The sequence below is a fragment of the Haliotis rubra genome, unplaced genomic scaffold (genome assembly GCF_003918875.1).
Source record: "Haliotis rubra isolate DU_JTF1 unplaced genomic scaffold, ASM391887v1 Scf14, whole genome shotgun sequence".
Lineage (NCBI taxonomy): Eukaryota > Metazoa > Mollusca > Gastropoda > Lepetellida > Haliotidae > Haliotis > Haliotis rubra.
The window spans coordinates 2,599,264-2,623,919 of NW_025765336.1; the positions used below are offsets into that span (position 1 = coordinate 2,599,264).

Below are 24,656 nucleotides of genomic sequence, written 5' to 3' on the forward strand. Positions count from 1 at the left end.
CTACGGATCTGAGGCACAATCAGTATGACGATGCAGAGGTGTTCGACATTCACCCTTACTGACCTCTACTCCAAGGAGCAATTACGTCAGTGAAGTGTGACACTCCCGAATTCCAGTGGATTTCGGTGCGTTCTGACTCCAAAGTTACACCCTTTGACTAAGCTTAGGAAAAAGAGTGAGGGTCAATTTGATGCTGCCCGGACTGAACGTTAAACCTTGGAGACGCCGAGTTGTGTTTCTCTTTCACCTGCCTCGGTCGGTGTCTGGGGGCCTTCTTGAAGCAGGGGCTGGCCCGATTCTAGTCGCAAGACTTTAATTACGGGGGTACCTTGTAAATCGTGGCGAGGCGAGGCTTACTTGCCGAGTTGCGTCCCTTGTCTTGTACAAGGTTGCGGCCGAACACCGCTTGGGAGCAACCATCTCCCTGGGAGTCGTTGTGCCAGTAAGCCAAGGGGTTCGAGTCCCACTACAAGCATATGAGTTCAGTAAGCCAAGGGGTTCCCTTGAACATCTACTATCACGCATCAGGATAAGACCAGCTGTTAAACAGAAGGGTTCTATGGATAATTTTAATATAAATTGTAAATTTATATACTGTCCTTTATCACTTAATATGGATGCCCAGCCTCCCCACTACTCAGATTACAACGTTGGCTCCAAGATGAGAATGATCATTCAAGGTAGTGGGCAATTAGTGGAGCATGCTGCAAGCTTTATTAGGAACTAGGAAGCTAATTAAGGAGAGCAGCATGGAGTGCACGGGCGAATGGACAAGGAGGCCTATGGAAAAAAGTTTACAGTCGTTCCACTAAAAGTTGAAGCAAGAGAGAGAGGTACAAGTCGTGAGATAGGATAAGTATATATACTTATCCTATCTCACGACTTGCACCTAATTGTATATTTATATATAAACATACAATTTATATTAAAATTTCCAATTACATGGAGAGGCTGGCTAGCCTTGCTGGACAGAGGGTCAATATGGGTAACTTTGTTTTATATCTGTGTTTCCTCACAGATAGACTGGTGGTTTCCCCTCAGGGATGGAGGGTCAATATGGATGACTCAGTCTCATATTTCTGTACCCCCACACAGCGACTAGTCCCCCCTGTACAGTGAGAGGGGGGAGAGGGGGGAATGTGTGTTTGAGGAGTCAATATGGATGACTCAAATCTCTATGTCCTCACAGAAAGACTTGTTCCTCCTGTACAGTGAGGGGGAGGTAGGGGGTCAATATGAATGACTCGATCTCAAATCTCCATGTCCTCACAGAGAGACTGGTTCCCCGTTACACACAGTAATAGGGGGTGGGGTTTGGGGGTCAATATGGATAACTCAGTCTCAAATCTCTATATCCTCACAGAGAGACTGGTTCCTCCTGTACAGTGAGAGGAGAGGGGGTGGGGTTTGGGGCATCAATATGGATGACTCAGTCTTAATCTCTATGTCCTCACAGAGAGACTGGTTCCCCCTGTGATGACAGAGCTGCTGTTACTGGGAGCAGTGTGAGGCGGAGACACAAAGCAGGAGATGCTGCAGATCGCCCAGAACTGTTACTGGAAGGCCAGCGAGTGAGGCATGGAGCATTGCAGACAGGTGAGTTAGGAGAGGAGTGGCTGCACCACTACATGATAGGCAAGGTGAAGGAGAAGAAGAGGTGTCACCCTAAATTACAGACAGGTGAGTACCTGGAGCACTACAGACAGGTGAGTTATGTGTTGAGCATTACAGACAGGTGAGTTATGCATGGAGCATTACGGACAGGTGAGTTATGTATGGAGCACTAGATAGGTGAGTTATGCATGGAGCATTACAGACAGGTGAGTATAGTTTGGATATGTATGAGCACTGTGGACAGGAGAGGTATGCTTGATCACTGAAAGCAGGTGAGATATTCCTGGACAGGTGAGCTATGCTTGGAACCTTACAGAACCACTTAATTGTCTGACATATAATGCAAATTTTGGTAAATATTCCACACATGCAGCATGATGTTCAGCAAGATATTCACTAACTTCATTTCATTCCAGGCAGCAATCTACCTCCATGAGGATGAGGCCTTCTACCCCAAGAAGATTACATATGCCAACAGCCCACCAAAACTGGCTCTGGAAGCACTTGAGGTAACAGCAACTCAGCTCCTGTGTAGTCCTGGCCTGTCTGAGGAGGCAGAGGGGGTTACAGTGTGGGACCTGGTTCATTGGTGTGGTTGTTTCAGCACTCACAGCTACATGTCACTAGTTGGAATAGAAGTCCAGCTTCACATTTAACTTGTACATCTCGTAGTGTAGATGATGTTTTAAAAGATGTCCCGAGGTGTCACAGTTGATGTTAAGATGGTGTTGTTAGGTGTTTTAACTATGAAACATTGGTGTGGTTTTGGGTGTTTAACCAACAGAACATTGATGAAATTAATTTGCTTGAGTGATGTGAAGATGATGTTTTATCTATAAAGTGTAGATGATGTTTGGATGATGTTGCTTTTGTTCTACTCATAGAACATACACATCGTTTACAGGTGTTGTACCAATTGAGCACAAGTCATGTTAAGATGATGTTTCAGGTGTTCTACCTGTATGTTATGGCATATGTGATGTTATGGCGATGTTTCAGGTGTTCTACCTGTGGGCAGGTGTTCTACCTATATGTGATGTTAAGACCTGTGGCTATGTTTCAGGTGTTCTACCTGTGGCGCATATGTGATGTTATGGCGATGTTTCAGGTGTTCTACCTGTGGCGCATATGTGATGTTAAGATGATGTTTCAGGTGTTCTACCTGTGGTGCATATGTGATGTTATGGCGATGTTTCAGGTGTTCTACCTGTGGCGCATATGTGATGTTATGGCGATGTTTCAGGTGTTCTACCTGTGGCGCATATGTGATGTTATGGCGATGTTTCAGGTGTTCTACCTGTGGCATATGTGATGTTATAGATGATGTTTCAGGTGTTCTACCTGTGGTGCATATGTGATGTTATGCGACGATGTTTCAGGATGTTTCAGGTGTTCTACCTGTGGCGCATATGTGATGTTATGGCGATGTTTCAGGTGTTCTACCTGTGGCGCATATGTGATGTTATGGCGATGTTTCAGGTGTTCTACCTGTGGCGCATATGTGATGTTAAGATGATGTTTCAGGTGTTCTACCTGTGGTGCATATGTGATGTTATGGCGATGTTTCAGGTGTTCTACCTGTGGCGTGATGTTTCAGGTGTTCTACCTGTGGCGATATGTGATGTTATGGCGATGTTTCAGGTGATGTTATGTTATGGCTGATGATGTTCTACCTGTGTGATGGCCTGTGGTGCATATGTGATGTTATGTTATGGCGATGTTTCATGGTGTTTCAGGTGTTCTACCTGTGGCGCATATGTGATGTTATGGCAATGTTTCAGGTGTTCTACCTGTGGTGCATATGTGATGTTATGGCGATGTTTCAGGTGTTCTACCTGTGGCGAATATGTGATGTTATGGCGATGTTTCAGGTGTTCTACCGCCTGCATGTGGCCATCCTGAAGCAGCTGTTGAAGAAGGACGGGATGGTGGACTACGAGCTGTTCCAGCACTACCTCACAGAGGCTGCAGAGAGTCCCTTCGCAAAGGGAAAGGAGAAAAGGCATGAAAGGTGAGTTTTGTACTTGGGCTGTTTGATGTACACCACCTGGATTCCTCACATATCCCAACACGAGCTGAATTCGACGTTCTTGATACATGATAGATGTATTTTCATGTGATCAGATGGTCCATCATTCTGAAACAGATACAGGCCACCAAGTGTTCTAATGCAATCTGCAGAGATGCATCCTTTTGTGTGCCATGATATGGCAATCATGGTCTAAAATACAAGGTTGAGCTTGATAGTGATTGAGTGGTTGCAATATGTGGCCTGGTTAATTGTACAGTTAAACCTGCCAACACCGGCACCTGTCTAACCTGGCACACTATCAAAACTGGCATAAAATTTTGGTCCTGCCATTTTACGATGATATTATCATCATTAAACATTGTCTAATCTGGCACCTGTCTATTCCGTATTCCGGCACGACTTTTCTGTCCAAACAAGCAATTTTAACTGTAATTAACACTTTCCTAACTGGCATGGGTATGAGCAGTCCGATCAAGGCCCTAGAATCCAATACACTAATTAATCCTCTTGGCACGACAGATAATCAGGAAGTAGTGATTGCGAGGTGAATCAGCTGCTCTAAGCAGTCCAATCAGGGTCCCTTAATCCAATACACTCCTCTCGGCACGCTAGATTGAGAGATTGACGTGTGTAAATGGCAGCCATGTTGGAAAATTATCGTCACTGTCTAATCTGGCCCCCCTGTCTAAACAGGCATTTTATTTCAGTCACGTGGGATGCCTGTTTAGACAGGTTTCATATGATGTTGCCTCGTTTATTTCAATCTTTGCTTGTTCTATCAACACCCAGGTGAGGTTAAGATAGTTTACTGGTTACCATATTATATAAAACAGCTATAATTCTAATTGAAATTTTGGCATATGAAACGTTCCTTCAGTGGGATTACTGTGTAATGATGTATTTGTATAATGCAGGCGAGAGTCCCACTCAGGCTCCATGGATGAGAGCTCCTCCTCTAACCTCACTCCCCCAGCCTACAGCCAGCTGAAGGCCCGCCCAGTATACCACATGACCCCCCAGGACCACACCTACTCAAAGCAGAAGAGCTCCGTGGACGGGTCAGACACATCATGTGACGTGGCCAAGGACGTTCAAGGTAGCGACAGCTCACACTCCAAACCTGCAGCTGTAGCTGCTAAGGAGGTACAGAAGTCAGAGGATAAATCTGGAACTGCTGAAAAAGAAGGAGGAAGCAAACCTGAAGCAATGGAGGTGTCAAAAGATGGAGATGCGATGAAGATGCAGAGGCATGTGAGTACAGGATTTACACCAAAAGATGGAGATCCTACAGGAACTGCTGAACAGAAAGGTGTTGGTAAGGAATTGGAATCAGTTCCTGAAGAAAAAGGACAGAAGAATGATTTACAGGACATCAAGGCAGACAGTGCTAAGTCTGAAAGTGGTGTAGTGATGCCTGATAGTGATAAAGTGATGCCAGGTGATGATAAGGTGACATCTAGTGATGATAAAGTGCCAGCAGACAAAGGGAAAGATGCAAATGAAGCTGAACAGAAGGACAAGTTGAATGATAGTGTGTTGGTGTTGGATCCTGCCACTGGCCTCATGGTTCCAATGACTGAAGATGACATGGTGGTTGATGATGTGCCAAATATGGAAGATTCAGCTGGTGGGGACAAGTCTAAGGCCAAGACTGCCGAGGATTCTGTAAAGGATCCCAAACCTTCTGCAAGTACTCCAATCTTGGGGAAAGTCCCTCCTGTCCAAGACTTAGATGTTATTGAGATAAGTGATGATGAATCTTCAAATCCTGCTGAATCTACCAAATCCTCATCAGTGAAGAAGACGTCTGACTCTTTTAAAGATTCTGAAACTAAAGCTGGACCTGAAGCTAAAAAGGAGCTTTTTGGAAAGATTAAGGAGAAAGGCTCTAGTTCTAACTCTCCAAAACCTGCAACTAAGAATACTGATAAATCTAAACCAGATGATGAATCACTGCATGATGAATCATCACGGTTGTCGGACAACTCAGATGAGTCTGATTCATATCAACAGGACTCCTTGGACACAGAGATCCTCCACACGGAGCTGATCGATAAGTGTATTGACGCACTTCATCTGTGTGTGCAGCGCTTCCCGACTCACTACAAGTCCTTGTACAGACTGGCTCACGTGTATATGACATCACCATACCACAAGGTAAGACAGAGATCTCATGCCATGTTTATAGCAAAACAACCCGAAGATCTAGGTTAGAGTCATTCTCTTCCCACAGAGGTTACTTGTCATATCTTCCTATGAACCTCTGTTCTAATACGGCCCTTTCATGGTGCGAGTGTTCAGGATTCGTGATTGGTTGCAATCAGATTTAGTTGTGCAATCAGCGACGTTGTTTCAAAAATGATCATTCGCAAGGCCTCGGTTATTTCTGTATGCTTTGTGAAAACTAGAAGCTCTTTCCCTGCGCGATGTGCAAACGTTTCTTATAGACAGAACTCAGTCATGTAAATGGCGGATCAATGGCGTCTCCATCGCCCTCGTTGTCAACGGACAAGCTAGCCATTAAATGTCTTGTATGTCACATCAACACAAGTTCCTGGCAGAGCAGGGATATTTGTGACCCAACATTTGCTTGTATTAGTCAAGTTGATGTAACGCGTGTTCTGATTGGACAGAAAGAAGGGAGATAATTCGTGTTGCGATTTTTTGCCGCTAGGGGATTTTACGAGAACCAGGAAATATGACCGTATTAGAACAGAGGTTCGTAGGGAGAAATGACAAGTAACCTCTGTGGGAAGAGAATGGGTTAGAGTAGGTCTTTGTGACAGTTCTTGTCTAATAATGGAATTAGGATGTCAGTCTTGCACACTTGTCTGATGTTGGTCATTGTAACCCAGTTGAGTAGATTGATGCACAAGACATCAGTCACTGGATTGTTTGGTCCAGATTCTTTGCCGATGATCCTTGATAGTCCAAATATGTCTTGAGGTCAGAAAACGTCAGTTAGTGGTACCTTGTGGACTTTATTTTGAGTATTACCTCACTAATTGCTAGATTTCGACAGTAATTTCCTAGTTTCAGACTGAGACGAGTCTTAAAATTCCTTTTGAAACATTGTTCCAGAACCTGGAGTATGCCAGGGACTTGTTGCTAGGCAACAACAACTGGCAGAACCTATCTCACATGCCTGGACCAGGTCTGTTTGCAGAAAGACGGACAGCTAACTTCTTCCAGGTACAGTGTTTCAGTTATCTATGTTGTGGCAGTAAGTGAGCAAGCCCACATTGATAAAGGTTGCAGACATTTTCGTATCGTAATGGTGCAACTAGACTCAAGTATTAGTATCAGAGTGAATCTGTTATTCAGACCCATCCATAATTGATCTTGGAAGTTTTGCTTTACACAGGTGGGTGCCCATAAAATAAAGTGATAATGTTTTGAAAGAAGATGTCAGTATGCAACAATTAAATAGGAATAAACATACTTTGGAAATGTTTCCTCCAACAACCCTTAATTTTAATTTCACCTGCTTTAGCATATTCTATAACTAACCTACCTGAAGCCGAACCCAACATGAATGACTTTTTCAATACTTACTGCCTGAGGTTGTGATTTTAAAAGAATTGAGGTTTACTGGAAGATGTTTTTTCTATTATTTCTTCCTGTTTCTTTATGTCCGCCACTGATTTATACCATATCTTCCTCAAGGGTATATGGAAGATTCCCATCGAAGAGATCGATAGATCTGGGAGTTTTGCATCTCACATCCACCGTAGTGTCCGTCTGTTGGTAGACATCCTCACCGAACAGAAGGACATCATGATGCTGTACCACATCCACATACAGCTCAACAGATCACTGGACACTGGAAAGTGAGTGGACAGTTGTCAGTAGGAACAATCACAATCCCGTGACAACCAGTAGTCAAATTTCCAATAGGCTGATTGGTTGTGGAAGTCCACTAACTCTGTCTCACCTACAACTAGTTTTACTTTAGAAGTGGGATTAATTTCAGATTCATTTTCTGTAGTTATTTCTTACAGGTATATATGTTAAGCCGAAGTTATCAGTACTAAAAATACTCCCCATGCAGGTCTGCAGGACAGTGGGGTAGTCTAGTGGTTAAAGCGTTCACTAGTCACGCTGAAGACCCGGGTTCGATTCCCCACTTAAGTACAATGTGTGAAGCCCATTTCTGGTGTCCCCTGCCATGATATTGCAATATACCAAAAGTGGCGTAAAAATGACTCACTCACTCTGTGTAGGTTAAGTCTTCAGCAAAGCATGTAAGTGTTGTCAGGTATGCAGATTCATTGACTGGCTAATTGTTTCCAGATTGCCTGGAATGATGCTCATTACATCAATCACTTGATTGTCTAGTCCAGACTCGATTATTTACAGACTTCTGTCATATACCTGGTTAAGATGTTTTAGCTGTAGTGATTTGCATATATGTACATGGTATGTTTTAGGAAGTATCTCAGGGACCAGGAGAGGAACTGTTTTGCCAAGTCGTCCTTCAAGGCAATCCTGGAGGCCATCGGAGAGGAGCTGAGACAGTGGGACCGGAAGAAGCCACGAGACAAGCAGCTGGACTACTTGATGACGGTGTACCGAGTGTGGCACCACTCTTCTCACAAGCTGAATGCTTTTGTAGATGGTGCGGACCTGTTTGTCAAGACGTACAAACTTGTACAGAAGGATTATGTGAGTATTTCATGGTTGTAGTGTAAACTCTTAAACTAGCTCAGAAGGATTGTGTGATGTTGCAGGATTGCAGTATGGGAACATACCGGTAAATCAAATAACACACATCTCTGAAACATATTAATAACACTTTGTTGCCATTGTGTCATGTAAAAGAAATAAAAAGTATTCTCTGAAATCTGTAAGAGGAAACTTTGAACATTTCTGTTTGCAGATTGATAGCAGCCAGTCTGTCTTAGAGCAAGCAATCAAATTCTGTCAACAAAGAATAGCAATGAACAGACCCTCATCTCAGGTAGGTTACAGTTTATTATACCCCCCGCTACGAAGTAACGGGGTATATAGCGTTCATTCCGTCCGTCCCGAAACTTTGTCCGGAGCATATCCCTAAAAGTTTACATGCTAGGTTCACCAAACTTCACACACGTTAATCATTACCCATTGATGTGCCTTTTGCTATTTTAATTTTTTTTTTCTGAATTTTGTTTTATTGCTGTTTCCATGGAAACACGACTTAGTGCCAAATGTGTTTGATGGTTTTGTCCGGAGCATATCTCTTAAACTTTACATGCTAGGTTCACCAAACTTCACACACATGTTAATCATTACCCATTGATGTGCCTTTTGTTATTTTAATTTTTTTCAGAATTTGTTTTGTTGTTGTTTCCATGGAAACATGACTTGGTGCAAAATGTGTTTGATGGTTACCTGGCCACAGCATATCATCGAAACTATACATGCTAGGTTCACCAAACTTAATACACAAGTTAATCATGACCCACTGATATGCCATGTGCTAAAAAACAATCTTCATCTACGTCCACTTCATTGTGTGCAACAAGTTCAATTGTATGTCAGGTTTCCACGGAAAACACAAAAACATAATGTTTCCATAAATTATTACTGTAATCGGTACATGGCAAAACTATTATCTAACATGTATATAAAGTTTAGTAGAGTCAAGGAGAAAGTCTTGTGAGCTGCTGATCCTTGTCACATTATATATATCAATATCATTTCCATGTCCCAAAGTGGGAAGCGGGGGTATGTGAGCTGTGCTCACTTCTTCACTTGTTATTACAGCTCCTTCAATTCCATGGCACACTATGGAGCTTAGATCAGTGGGTCGGACACTTGCTTGTGATGTCTCGACATCAGTGTTTATGATTATCTACCAGGGAATTATTTGAAGGGAACTTTGGTAAATATTTCATTCTCAAAAAATAGTGTTTGTTTCAGTGTTGAATATAAATGGGCAAAGAACTGAGAAAGAATTCTGAGGCCCATTCAGAGTTGTGTCCCTTACATGTGCCAGGATTGATAGATCAATGGCATGAATTCAACAAGATATGATGCCTAGTTTGTCAGCTGAAGGGCTGATGTAATGTACAGTCCGTTTGAGACAAAATGATACCGATGAATTGCAATCTAACACAAACACAAATAGACGTAAAACAATCAAACCAACGCGGACTGCAATAAAAACAACATACCAACTCTAGAAAAAAATTGCATAATTTGGGTTACAAACATAAAAAAGTTGTCATCATTTATTTGTGCGTTTTCCCACTTTGTTACAAGGGCGCATTAGCACGTAAAGGAACAGCGCGAAAAGCGAGATGCACGTGCATTAACGGGTCCGCAACAATTTTTTGAGCTGGCGAGATGACACGTACCCCAGCTGCACAGGCAGTGTGCTGTATGTACTGAGTAATTCCATACTTGGGTCACCCTCTGTCATTTTCATCCTTGAAGAAATCATAGACTTTGTAAATTATAGACTTTCATGTGCTCTCACTTCGTCAATCAGCAGTAATCACATGTCTCTGACGTCACTAATGCATGTGCATCTCGCTTTTCACGCTGTTCCTTTAGTTGCCACCGCGCCCTTGTAACCAACTTGGAAAACGCACAAATTAATGATGACAGTTTCTTAAACACTTTTTTATTTTTGTGACAAAACTTCTTCAATTTTTTTCTAGAGTTGGTCTGTTGTTTTTATTGCAGTCCGCATTGGTTTGATTCTTTTATGTCTATTTTTGGGGCTGTTAGATTGCAATTCATCGGTATCATTTTGTCTCAAACGGACTGTAATGGGGCTAAAATGCTGTTCAGTGTGGTCCTAAACCCATTCCACTCTCACTCTTTCAGTCATCTGATGCGAACAAGTCGGCAAACTTGAGCACAGTTGGATTCCTGTCTCCTCCCCCTAACAAAGCTCCATCCCAGACGTCCGACCACAGCTCACCTGGGGATCCAGCCTTTCTCTCCCCCAAACATACAGGCCCTTTCTCACCTTCACCCAAAAAGAACATTCTGTCTCCATTTTCATCACCCACCAACCCATCTAAACTGCCTGTCCATCCAGATGGCAGCAAAATTCAAAGCAGCCAATCAGATGGCAGCAAGGTGTCCACAAGCCAATCAGATGGCAGTTCCACTGGAGCTACCAGCCAATCAGATGGGGATGATGCACTGGTGTCTCCGTCGCCAGGGAAACTGACTTCAGCGGTACAGGTACACCTTCCGCATGGTCCTTATTAATGATGGTGTATATCTCGGTATGGCGGCATGGTGCATATGTCCGTACTTTGTTTTGCCCACAGCTTAGCGAAAGTTCCATCTAAGTTGTTGCACTTTCTGATGACAAATAAATATTTTTGGAAGCCGCTTTTTTGTGCAGATCATTGTTGTCTTTGTTTATTTTCATCTTTGTTCCTTACGCATCTGAATGCTGATTGACTACCATGTATATGCAGTAGATGTTATTTGACAAGTTGTAGCTTGTTTAATCTGTTACACGTGCTGCTAACTGTATGCTGCTTTATGTGGCATGTTGACTGAGGTAGTGTGTTACAGAACAGATCACAGTGATACAGAACGTTCCTGTAACCTTCCAAGGAGGATTACCTGCAAAACTGTTTATTATCATTTGTCTTACACATAATACAAAATGAGATGAGCTCTTCATCGAAAGAGCCAAAATGGGCTAGACAATTTACGGATTGCCAAATTTCAAGCGGTATAACGTTATTGAACGTGAGATGGATTTCCAACGATAAGCTTGAGAAACAGAATCTGAAGAAACACCTTTCTTTTCAGTTGGGGCAGTTGGGTAGCCTAGTGGGGAAAGGATTCACTCATTACATGAAAGGTCTAGGTTTGATTTCCACCGGAGTACAATGTGTGAAGCCCATTCCTGATATCTCCTGCTGTATTTTTACTGGAATATTTTGAAAAACGACGTAAAACCACACTGACTCACTCCCTTTTATCAAGCTATTGTGTCTCTGATGCTTTTTGACTGTGTTTGCTATTAACTGTTATCAAGTATTCACCAGGGATGTATTTGATAAGGAATACTTTCAGAAATGTCAATCTACCACAGGTTCATGTGAGTACCAGATACAAGGAGATTGTGTTGTATGAACTTGTATACAGGGGTGTGGTGTAAGAATATCCCTGTGTGGATTCTAGGATGGAATAGGCCTTCAGGAACTTGTGCTGCTAATATGAGGCGAATATGTGGTCAGAGCGGATGGTGGTGTTGATCATTGCTCAAACTGGATCATTTGCACTCTTCAATCATAGCACATGGATATAAAGCGCTAATAGTTTAAGGAAAGATGATTCTGATTAAGATTAACTGTATTCACTACAACGTGTGTGCATCTGTGATGTATGAGAATAGGAAAGGTAAAATTCTCCTTGTAGAATGTTAGAGCAGGTGAAGCTACAGTTGCTTGATGTGTGAAGCTCTGTCTCTGATCTTCCACCATGTTGAAGTATCCCTTTGATCTGCTCCATCGCTCTTTAGTGTATCTATTAGATTTGTTACTTTGCACAAACATTTGTTATTAAGCACGAAACCAATGATCTCAAACATATTTTCATGATGAATTTCAAATTGAAGTCCAGTTGTCAATATATTGCTTTTCATTGTTAAAACTGACACAAATGATTGTAGACGAACGATAAGAGAAACTCACAAAGCTGAAGGTAATTCTGTTGTTTCTTTTGCAATTGAAGTCTCAATGTATTGAAGAAAATCATGATTAAATCCTTGCAGTCTTTTTTCTGTGTTGTCTCCTATCTTTCTCTGTGTCATCTGGCAGAACAGTCTTGTGTCTTGTGTAGGAGGAAGACGCTGTCGTGAATGTATTTACCGTGGTGCACAAAGTTTCTATGGTGCTACACGTTTTAGTTTAAGGTGGAAGGATAAAGGCAAGCTTTTGGTGTGAGCCTGTTTTACCATTTATGATCGTGCCTTTGCGTTTCCATAGTTTCAATGTTGCAGATTCTCAGAGTTGAAATTCCAAGTTAATGTAGAGTATAATCTCCCTTCCTGCAGATCATTTTTCTCTGGCATTTTCAACACTGGGCACAATGCAGGCACGTGTGTAACTGATTTATACGTGTGTATTTTTGTTGTTGTATGTATATGATGCAGTAATCTTAGCTACAAATAATCAGCATTTGCAAATTATTTTAGACTCAGTCAACATATTTTGTGAGAACTCTTTCTGAAATTAAGGTGATGAAATTTGGAGGATCCAAACGTGATTAGATACATAAATTATTTATAAATAGATCAAGCCACTTTGGAAAATCAATTCTTATAAATGCCTCGCTATCACCATGCAAAGCATTCAAAATTTACCTTCAGAAAACAAAATCTAGTACAACAGGAAACAAAGCTGTGTGTTATGTTTTGAGCAAAGGACGTAAATTTAATCAGTCTCTTTCTTGGTTGTCAACTGCGCCAATTTGACAGTTTGGTCACAGGATACGTTTGTACGGTTGAGAGATTTGTTGTTTAGAACCTTTATAGAGCATTGAACATATTCATCTGCGTTTTCTAAAATTTCCAACCTCACTCAAAAGTACTCTTAATTTCAATATATGAAGCCCATTTCTGTTATTGCCATGATATTGCTGGAGTATTGCTAAAACTAAACCCAATCGATCGGTCAATACTCATAATTGCATGGTTTATTTTCGACTAAGTCTATTCTGTACAACAAAATTACTGCCTGGAAAAGATCAAAATTATCTCTCCTCACCCACAAGTTTCTGTACAACAACAATAGGACGTTTTCGATGGTCTTTGACTTTGTTACATTTGGCAAAGTTTTCAAAGTCACAACCTAAAAAAAATACCTAAAAAAATGATATCAGTCATATCAGATTATATTTTTGGAGAACTACGGTAGATACGTCTTCCAATCATGTACAGTGTCTAAATGCCTAAATTCCCCGGAAAATGCGTTGGGTGTAAAATACAGAACCTCCAATTAGATCTCTGTCCATTGAAACTGGAAAATAGAAAAAACTGAAAGAAATTGTCCACTTTGTAAAACAACTGATTCAGATGATGAATTTCATTACTTGTTTATCTGTTTACTCTGGAAAATGAGAAAAACACCTAATTCACACACATTTTGCAATAAAACAAACTTCTTTGAAATGGATTATTTCTTTAAAAACTAGGAACTCAACACAATTATCCAAAATGTGTGAAACCATTGTGTTACTAACACAAACAGTTGAATGTTGTACTCTATTATCTGCACTCACTGCTCGTTGCTGTTGCATATCCTATACTTGTGTGTTTAGATGCACATAATGATGTAAATGTTGTATCACTAATGCCATGATTAGCAGCCTGAATGTAAATGAACTGAAGTTCAGTTAAGTTCAGGAAACCAACTTATGTAGTTGTCAGACAATTTTTGAAGTTGGTGACAGATTTAGGTGGCGTGCGTTTAGACAATGCTTGATATATTTTAATTCCTGACTGTAGAACATCTACTGGATCGTTAATAGTAATCAATATGGTGGGGGACTTAAGGTTTGTTTATCACTATATCAGAGAAAAAAGAACGTGAAATGTTGTTAATGTGGATGCATCACAGCTATGAAAGACTTGAAGTGTAGGATACGAGGTATTGCTACATGATAAACATCATTTACCCTAGTTTTTCACCATTTTATGAGTGCTATTTTGCTGTATACATGTGATGCTGCACGAATCTTTCTCAACGTTGTGGTCAACTTTAAAGTATATTTTGTTTCAAATTCTTGACTTCAGTCCAAGCTGTTGGACGTGGACACACGCCTTCCTCCACTCGGCATGTTCAGCGGGGGTAGCATTGATCCCTACAGGTTTCCCTATCCAGCCAGCCCATCGGCATCCATGCATGACTTCATCCACCCACTGTTCCACAGACCCTATAACATACCATCCTTCTTGCATACAGCTGGAGCTCTAGTAAACCCCGAAACTCTGGATCGTAGCGCAGGTTTCCTCTATAACATTCCTGACTCAACACGTCCTAATCTAGAACCAGTTAACTTAACAAGACCAAGGAAACCAGTATCGTGTACCACTTCAAAGCCACCAATAGCATCGTCTGTTAATTTGAAAACTATTGCTGATGGGATGAAAATGAAATTGAAAACTGCACTTTTAGCAAGTCCTCGGCTGTTAAATCCTAAACCAGCTACTGTTTCAAGTGCAAAGCAAGTAAATGTTGCTCCGTCTGAAAAGGACACTTGGCCAAAGACATTGGAGGTCCCGAGAAGCATCCAAGCTACGTCAAATGATTTAAGCATAAAGAGTCTGCTATTCGGAGAATCAGAGGAAACCCACCATCCATTAATTCCGTCCATGGTTGAAGCTGATGTCTCATGTGAACAACCAGCTAAGAAAAAGCAGAAACTGGTCTCCCTTTTAAACCAAAAGGTTCATGAAACGGACTATGATGTCACCAAACGGATTTTGAAAGTAGAACCAAATTCTACAGGAAGGAATGTTTTCGCAGATACTACATCATCGAGAGATGTTGACAATGGAGGAAAAGCAGAGTTCTTTCAAAAAAGTCATACGATGACGACTGAGTTGCTGCCATTTGCCAGCACAGCCCCGATTTCTGAACACAAACAAATACGACAAACAGATAAAGACGGCCTGTATGTCCACATGCTGAAAGAAGGACCAGTTGCAAGAACAGGCGTTGCATCCCCCAAAACAGACAGTACATCGCCTAATTCTGTGCAAACTAATACCTCTGTGAAGGACAAAGATGCAAAGGCCAGTCACTTATCCACAGTGCCGCAGTACGAAGCTGTCGATCTTGAGACGATGATTCCCACTTTACAAATACGCGCACCACGATCTGACAGCACCCAAACAGCAGACGGAAAGGAAGAAAACACACCTTCTGTAACAATAGAAAGTGACGCAACCAGGACTCAGCTTAAGGACACGAAGATCCGTGACCAAGTCTCCTTGACCAGCAATATAACTTTTGATAGCGTTGCTGACGAAGGTGAATCTCCTCTTTTAGTTGTTGATAGTGGTGGATGCAGAGGTGGAGAAACAGTTGACCCTACTTCTCAACTAGAATACAAGGCAGACACAAGCCAATATTGTAAAGTTGATCCAACTGATTGTGAGATGCCACGAGGGATTGATGATATTGTGTGTAGAAAAGACAGTTCTGAAGTTGATGGAGATAAAGGTCTGGTAAGTGAAACTACTCAAGGTAACGTGACTGACAGTCAGGCGAGAGATCAAAGTGTAACCGGTGGCCACTGCGGTATACCTCCAGCCACTGGTCACTGCGGTATACCTCCAGACCTCTCATTTGGTGATTCAAGCATCCCGATGGAAGACATCGTGCCGTCTGTGACTCCTGGACAACTATCGTTGGGAGCATATGACCCTAATCTGTATGAGTTTCTCTCTGATGATGACACTGATGAACATGCACTGACTATCGACATGGACGGATAGAGGCAGACGACCATGGTTGTTGGTACTGCACAGGGGTAATCTGCCCTCAATTCTAGTTCTTGAAATGAATTATAGGTCTGGGCCCACCTGCACAAATCGATATGAACGCTACGATTATTTTACCTCCGATATATTAACGGAAACTAATTTCAAAATATACTCGTAGGGTTAAGATGGCTTTGTGCAAGTGTGCCCTTCCGTGAAGCAAATTCTATCGGTGTCACTATCTTCTGACAAGATAATCTTTAGTCCATGTGTATTCTAGATATACTCTGCGTCTATTTCAATCATGATCTGAATAAGTGGTTGCTATAACATACTTTAAATATATGCTACGTATTATCATATATGATACCACATGCGTATTTCAGCCAGTGTTTCCAGTTGCGACTATCGTGTCGCAAGAGGTGATCGGGATGGCTGACTTGGGTTACGCACATCGTTATGTCGCAATGTTCGCGATGTCTATCACTGGATTGTCTGATGCAGACGCGATTACCTACAGACTGCCTTCTTATACAAAACTGGAATATAGCTAAGTGGGGCCATTATCAAAAATCAAAACGAAGAACATTTTCCTTCTCTGAGAGGCATTCCTTCAAAGAAAATGTTGCATTAACCTTCAAAAGCCTTCAGTCTCAGAAGAAACGACATGCACATTTCATTAGTAATTTGTACAAGATATTAGAAAGTAAATAAATATATCTATTTATAGCTTGCCTGCGAAGAAATGGCGAGTCAAAAGCATGTACACCTTTTACAACTGCTATTATCACTATTTGGAAGGGATACACAAAAATAATAATAATAATAATAATAATAATAATAATAATGATCAAACCTTTAATACAGCAATAGAAGTGAGTGAGTTAATATTTACCGTCACATCGGCAATGTTTCAGCCATCTCGTGACGAGAACAAATTCGACGTTGATAAAGAATATGCGTATATTATAAAACCTGTCGTCAAAAGATAGTAAAACAACTAGACTATCACAGTTAGAATTAAAACTAGCATGTAAAGTTAAAATTAATTGCACTACTTGGACAATACATAATATAAAAACAGGCTATAGATCGCCAACAACTGAAGGTAGATCACCATGCTAGGGTCCATGGGGACTTCCTGTACTTTTGTTTCCTGCATGGACCCTAGCTGGATTTACACCACCCCATCAGCCATTGGCGATTGTGCTTAGAATTAGCCACAAATTAAAATGACAATAATACTACGATTAAAAAATGTGGTAGGTTAAAATTAACTTTGAATGTTTTGTGATGTATGCTCTCAGGAGGACAAAAATCTTACAATACTTAAAGCCCCTTTGAGAATACAGCCACTCACAATCTCAGTTACTAATCTAAACTACCAATCATTAAAATACATGTATGTCCAAAACATATGCATCAATATTTATCAATCAGTTCTATTTCTTTTGATAAAATGATAATTACCATTATTGAAAAGATCCTTAACACTTTTAACACTGAAATATTTATCCCTTGTGATGCAAAAATCAGTAAAGCAATAGGAAAACACCGCTAATTGTATAATTCCGATGTGAACCACTCATAAATAGTGATGATGCCAGGTGTTCGCGAAGAAGTAAGCATATTCTCCCCCACTGACTGTATCGTCACAAACACATGCAAATGTCAATAGTTCACCTGTAAAAACACATTAACATCACAGCAATCATGTATTCATGCTTATGGTCAAGTGTAGTATCGCACTATGGGCTTTTACTATTTTGTAAATGTTTTACAGTATTTGTGTATTTGATTCAGTTTTGTCAGACGCTGACGTTTGCCTCCTAACAAACACATGTTTTCATTACATGTAGAAACATGTATGCATTTGTGTTGTTATCATACCCATCTGTGAAATCTGTCATGGAAATAGTACATCTATGTTTGATTGTAGTAGACAATAGGCATTGTTAATGCACTTACTTCATGGTAAGAAATCATATGCGAATAAAAATTCCGAAACGCAATCGAAAGTCGTCATTTAGTTTGTGATAATGGTACATTTCACACTGTTATTACCATTACATTAGGAACCAAAGCCTCGTGAACACATTTTATTTGATAAATATGTCACTGTCATTATCATTAGGAACCAAAGCCTCGTGAACTCATTTTATTTGTAAAATATGTCCGGAATAAACACAGAGTGAAATGAGGATGAAGAGGATCAGTACTCAACCCTGAAGTTGCAGAAGGCACAAATGTGCTGCGGGTGACGGTAAATGCTGCGGCCGTTCACCTGGTACCGTTCCGCAGGCTGTGAACCGTCTCTTCCTGTATCCACTGTATTTAAGACCAGGCGTTTTTCTGTCTATACCCCGACCATATGTACTCTAACCTTTGCATGGTCTCTCTTGCAGTTCTAGCCTATCCAAATGATTTTTGCGTCAAAATTCAGACATTGTAAATATTAGGTAATGAGAAACGAGGAGGTTCTTTAAACCTCAGATGCGATCAAAATAGGGCATTTTGATGAAGACTTTCAAAATAACCACCAAAACGATTTTAGATGTTTGATGTTTAAATATCACTACTTTGGGGGTATAAACGAGCATGCTCCTTTATTAAGATTTAAAAGATCGTGATAAGACACTTGCCCAGAAGTTCGATCAGGGTTGCAACATTGGTTGTATGGTAGTCATGTGGACATTTCACATTCTGATGTTCTAGGGACAAAAATGTCGTCAGATGCAATTCCTTAGTTTGACTTGTACCTTGGGTTCCCGAAACTTTTCAGGTGAACAATTGTCTTTTACATACGTTTGTAATGGATGCCACCGGTATGGCTTGAGACGCTCGCCTTTTTGTAGTCTACAGTAGTACATACATGAAGATATCGGACCTCATGCAAAACAGGTGGGACACCCAAGTAGGATTAAATAGACTTCATGAATTGAAGCCAACAATTGGTTATACCTACTTGGGTTGTCAGTCGAGATGTTATGAGGTAATTTCACGACGATGTCGTATTGGCCACAGTCGGTTTACTCATGACTATCTGCTGAAAACAGATGGAGATGGACCTCCCTTGTGTGTCTCTTGCGACGAAGTGTTCACCATGAAGCATATTCTGCTTTACTGTGCGGACTTTTCAAATGCAAGACTTGTTTTCCCACGTGAGCGGGCATCTTATTGTTAACTTCCGGAGGGAAGTTGACCTGTATTATAAACTGTAACTATGTAATGTGCATGACGACTTGCTTGTTTTATATATGGTGTTTTTTTTAAAAAAAAGACACATTTGGACTTAGTATTTAAAATGTTTATGAATGCAGATTTGATCTCTTCACTATATGACTGGAATAATGTCAATGTGACGTAAAGCCCCACTAAATTCAACACAGCATGAAGAAATCCACAACTGATTCAACTGCGGGATTATAATCACAAATATTGGTTCATGAGCAGATGTGTAATCACATGGTATAATATCTATATATAGGATACCTACAATACACCAAAGGCACGATGGCTGTTGTGCTTATCAAACTTTTGTTAACGAAACTAACCACGAACTGGACTATAGTACCTACTTCAGAGAGTGGTACGTTCTCAGATACACTCATTTTTCATGCCAGTATTACTCGGTAATGGCAAATGGCATGATCAGTTTTTCAATGAATGAATGAATGAATGAATTATTTCCTCCAAAAGGATATTCGAAGATTACATAAACAAACATCAGTCAGTTACATATATGTACATATGATATGTATAAAAGCACGGTTATTTACAACAATGATAGTTCAGAAAGTATACATAAAGGAATCTTTTAAAGAATAGGTATAGTTCGAAAAATGAAGTATGATGGTTTGCCATGCTGTTTCATGAAGGCCAGGGATGTGAAGTTTTGCACCACAAAACAGTACAAGGGCATCTTCATCATCAAGCATTTCAATAAATACATATAATTCTACGTCCAGTAGGTCAAGTAGTGTCATATAAAAATTATGTCTTTGGCTCATTGCAGATTCACAATGTAAAATGATGTGGGCATCTCGGTCATAGCAGTTCTTATTACAAAGCATACATTCTTTTGAGAATTTGGCTTTAGAACCGTGTTACGACGTAAATTGTAATAACGCGGTAAAATGTAATAAACTGCGGCAAATTGTAATAACACCGGAGGCCAAACTAACATTGGAATTCGACTTTCTTTGGAAATTAGAAGGAATCAGAGATGTTATTACATTTTACCGCGCCAGTTATTACAATTTGCCGCAGTTTATTACAATTTACCGCGCTTGTTATTACAATTTGCCGCAGTTTGTTAGAATTTACAGCACATGGCTCTCAGTTCGACTGATAGAAATAATCCAAAATATTGCCTTTTTTCGTTCTTTTAACAAGCCAGTGGTGGAATGTGACCATGCTTAAGTCGAACTAACTCTGAAATTCGACTTTCTTTGGAAATTAGAAGGATTCAGAGATGTTATTACAATTTACCGCGCTTGTTATCACAATTTGCCGCAGTTTGTTAGAATTTACGGCTCAAGCCTCTCAGTTTGAATGATAGAAATAATCCAAATTATTTTCCTTTTTTCATTCATTTAACATCCCAGTGATGGGATCTGACCATAATGAAGCCAAACAAACACTGGAATTCGACTTTCTTTGGAAATTAGAAGGATTCAGAGATGTTATTACAATTTACCGCACCAGTTATTACAATTTGCCGCAGTTTATTACAATTTACCGCGCTTGTTATTACAATTTGCCGCAGTTTGTTACCGTTTTCGATTAATGCCGATGTTTTCAAAGTCCGGATTTTGATTTTTATAAAGCTGGAATTCGACCTTCTTTGGAAAGTAGAAGGAATCAGAGATGCCGATGTTTCAAGGTCCGGGTTGGGATTTTTATAAAGCTTAGTCTCTCATTTTAACATCAAGAATGTTTCCTTGCATAATAGGCAATGAAATGTATTTTATTACATTTTACCGCAGGGGTTATTACAATTTGCCGCAGTTTAAGTTATTACAATTTGCCGCAGTTTTTATTACAATTTACCGCGGTTCAGTTATTACAATTTACCGCGTTTTTTATTACAATTTACCGCGGTATTACAATTTACCGCGGTGTTATTACAATTAGCCGCAGTTTATTACATTTTACCGCGTTATTACAATTTACGTCGTAACATCCCCCCTCGAGACCAGTAAACAACTTATAGTATTCACACCAGCATTATTCCAGCAATATCTGGTGTATTAGACCAGCAATTGATATCATGACCACGAGTGAGCGAGTGAGTTTGGTTCTACGCCGCTTTTAGCAATATTCCAGCAATATCACGGCAAGGGACATCAGAAATGAGCTTCACACACTGTACCCATGTGGGGAATGGAACCCGGGTATTCGGCGTGACATGAGCAACGTATGAAGATGACACGATATAGATAGACCACGTCTACGAATCTGACCATTAAGCATAGGAGGCTGGGGACCATCTCAAAATCCCGACGGTGCGACATTGTACATCAAAACATGTAGAACACTTTGTAAACTGCAATTAATGCCATACTGTGCATGCATGTGCACAAGTTTACAGAATTTCAGAGAAATCAGTTATCCTAAGATAACTGAAACGGGTGAAAAATGAATTTCAAGTTTGCTGCCTGATAATATATTTTACAAAATCCTCAAATATTTGCGATCCAGGCATTCATATTTCGTCCCTTAGAAACATTTCCACCATATTAACAACCTCTGCATACATAATTGTTGAACATTTAGAAATAAGCAGCATCGGTAGGCTAGTATTTTAGCCAAATATGTTCAACTAACAACTTTTCATTCTTCTCATCGTAAGTGAATCAAAGGTTGTCAGAACCGTCACCTCTCGGGTTTTCGTCCAACTTCTGAAAATTGAACATCGGGATTGTCTCCCACAGTCAGCTTACACTGGTGATACAAGCTGAACTACTCTTCAAACCTGCTCGTCACCAACGCTCACAACTCGGCAATCCTGTCCAATGTACCTACTCCCTGTCAGAGGAATGGTGTGTCAACGGTACTTTTACGGACGCTTCATTTCTTTAGCACATATATTTCAATTTAGCCCCAACGTTCTTTGTTGTCGTTTGTATGAGAATGGGAGTATATTCCGTGGTAAGTTACTGACATCTAGGATATGATCAATAAATTGTTACACCATTTTAAGGGGTTGACGAGCATTTGATGTTTGCATTGAACTTTTACGACACTTTAGCCAGTCTACTCGTCGGCTGAACACCTCCCTTGTATGTATGGGTTGTTGTTTAATGCGGCAATGGGTAATATTCCTGATATATTGCGGCGGTCTGTAAATAATCGAGTCTGGACCAGACAATCCAGTGATCAACATCATGAGCATTGATCTACGCAATTGGGAACCGATGACATGTGTCAACCAAGTCAGCGAGCCTGACCACCCGATCCCGTTAGTCGCCTCTTACGACAAACATGGGTTGCTGAAGACCAATTCTAATCCGGATCTTCACGGGTATCCATTTTAGAGAGGTCTTGACAAATAGCCGGTCATGGTAGTGCTCACTTAAAATGCTGTTGCAAGACGTGCAATATTAAGGCGGGCATTATGATGCTGACGTGACGACCCTTCATTAGCGCAAATGGAGGAATAGGAACCCAATTCGTCCCGGTGGCATACACCATACAATACACCATTGAACCTTATATGGAGCAATTACTTTTTTCCGTTGGTATATAAATTTACTCTATTACTGAGTGGTATTAATTGTGTAACATATGACATACAAACGCACGCACGCACGCACAGAAATCGCAAGCAAAAACAAATACAGTAAGCTATGTTTGTGACTAACGCGCGAAAAACGGTGGGCTGTTTTTCTACCTGTGACTTGATATATATCTATATATTCCGAACTAAGTTGTAGTGCCTTTGAGTCCGTTCGTTGTACAGAAAGCCGTCATTAAGATCACGTAACTCATACACATGTCCATCTCTTTAAACAGGATCATTCGATATTACACGCATGGAAATATATTTCATGTTTGCCGTTTAAGCATACAAAATCTGTTTTTGCGCTGAGCAAGAAATCCATATTTCAATCTTTGGAAGCCATGACGCCTTCGAATTTTCGAGGTTTCTTTTGCCACCGGTGAATATTTATTTTACCATTTTTAGATCTACGCCACTTTGGGTTCCCATTAAGCTGACGCACCATACATAATATGAGTGGAATATTATTCAAGGCAGCACACATTCCACGCACTGACACCGACTGTCGCTGTCAAGAACAATGTGAAGCTCAGCTATTGCCGGCCACAGTGATAGAATATGTCTGTGGCACTTTTAGTGACGCTTCAGCACCTTCGGAATATAAATATAAAATTGTTCCTAACGTACTTTGGTGTCATGTGTGGTACAGCAGAAGCATACCATAAACATACATTATCATGTTGTACTTACTGTACAATGTTAGTAGTAACAGCTGACTTATATGTCTAGCTTGACAAGCACCAAGGGTTAGCAATGTAATTTTACGACGCTTCAATCAATTAAGAAATGACATCGTGAAGAAAACAGCAGGACTTGTTTATTGTTTATACTGACTGAGTTTGGTTTTACGCCGCTTTTAGCAATATTCCAGCAACATCACGGCGGGGGACACCAGAAATGGGCTTCACACATTGTACCCATGTGGGGATTCGAACCCGGGTCTTCGGCGTGACGAGCCAACGCTTTAACCACTAGACTACCCCACCGCCCCGTTTATTGTTTATAACCGCATTCAGCAATATGACAGTGGTTGTAAATGATCGAATCTGGATAAGACAATAAAGTAATTGATCTTATCATCTAATGGAGGGTGTTATAAGTGCAATAAAGAAATCAGATAAACTTGGTATCCAAATCTGATAACTATGCAAATTACGTCAATCCACGAACTACTTTCACAAAGTCCATACACACCATGCGAATACTAAAACGTTAACATTTCATTGATGACGTCGTCGAGAGATTACATTGTTTGTTAACAAACGTGGCTGCCCCCATTTTCAAAATTGGTGATTCTGTAAGAAATGATGACAGAGGTTCTGGAGTCGTTACTGCAGTAATTGACTTTGGAAAATATGAAACGGAGTATTTCGTTCAAACTGAAGGTACGGATTGTGAGGCACGACTAAAAGGCAATCGTCAAAGAAAGGTACCAACCAAGGATTTCGATCCATCGATCACAATACAGACGACGAATCGATTCCGTGAGGTATCAGAAACTGATATTAATGAGGTGATTACCCGCAATGGAAATAGAAACACTGCCAGGAAAGCCCTGCCCGATTTGTTTCTTCTTTTTAGACAGAAAGATCTTATTTTAAGCGTCAGTTATGTTTGCACTGTATTAGCGACTAGTCACAACCATATGCTACCGTCATGAACGACCTTCACCTTGGTGTACCGCTAAGTATTCTTACGCAGAATGCTCGTTTCTTTTCATATAAATTCACGTATGATTTGCTTCTTTATTTAAGAATAATTTTAAGAATGACATTATA

The 24,656-nt window shown here is 40.5% G+C and overlaps 1 protein-coding gene across 1 annotated transcript in view; it reads left to right on the forward strand.

The window, feature by feature from the left end:
- The window catches only part of LOC124268789, a 65,105-nt gene extending 52,721 nt beyond the window's left edge, over positions 1-12,384 (forward strand). Inside the window, 9 exon segments of the mRNA XM_046703811.1 lie at positions 1,457-1,706; positions 2,031-2,123; positions 3,486-3,625; positions 4,561-5,803; positions 6,728-6,838; positions 7,313-7,476; positions 8,077-8,311; positions 8,526-8,606; positions 10,463-12,384. Coding sequence (XP_046559767.1) covers positions 1,457-1,706; positions 2,031-2,123; positions 3,486-3,625; positions 4,561-5,803; positions 6,728-6,838; positions 7,313-7,476; positions 8,077-8,311; positions 8,526-8,606; positions 10,463-10,855 — 2,710 coding nt within the window. The 3' untranslated portion in view covers positions 10,856-12,384.
- The last annotated feature ends 12,272 nt before the right edge of the window (positions 12,385-24,656 follow it).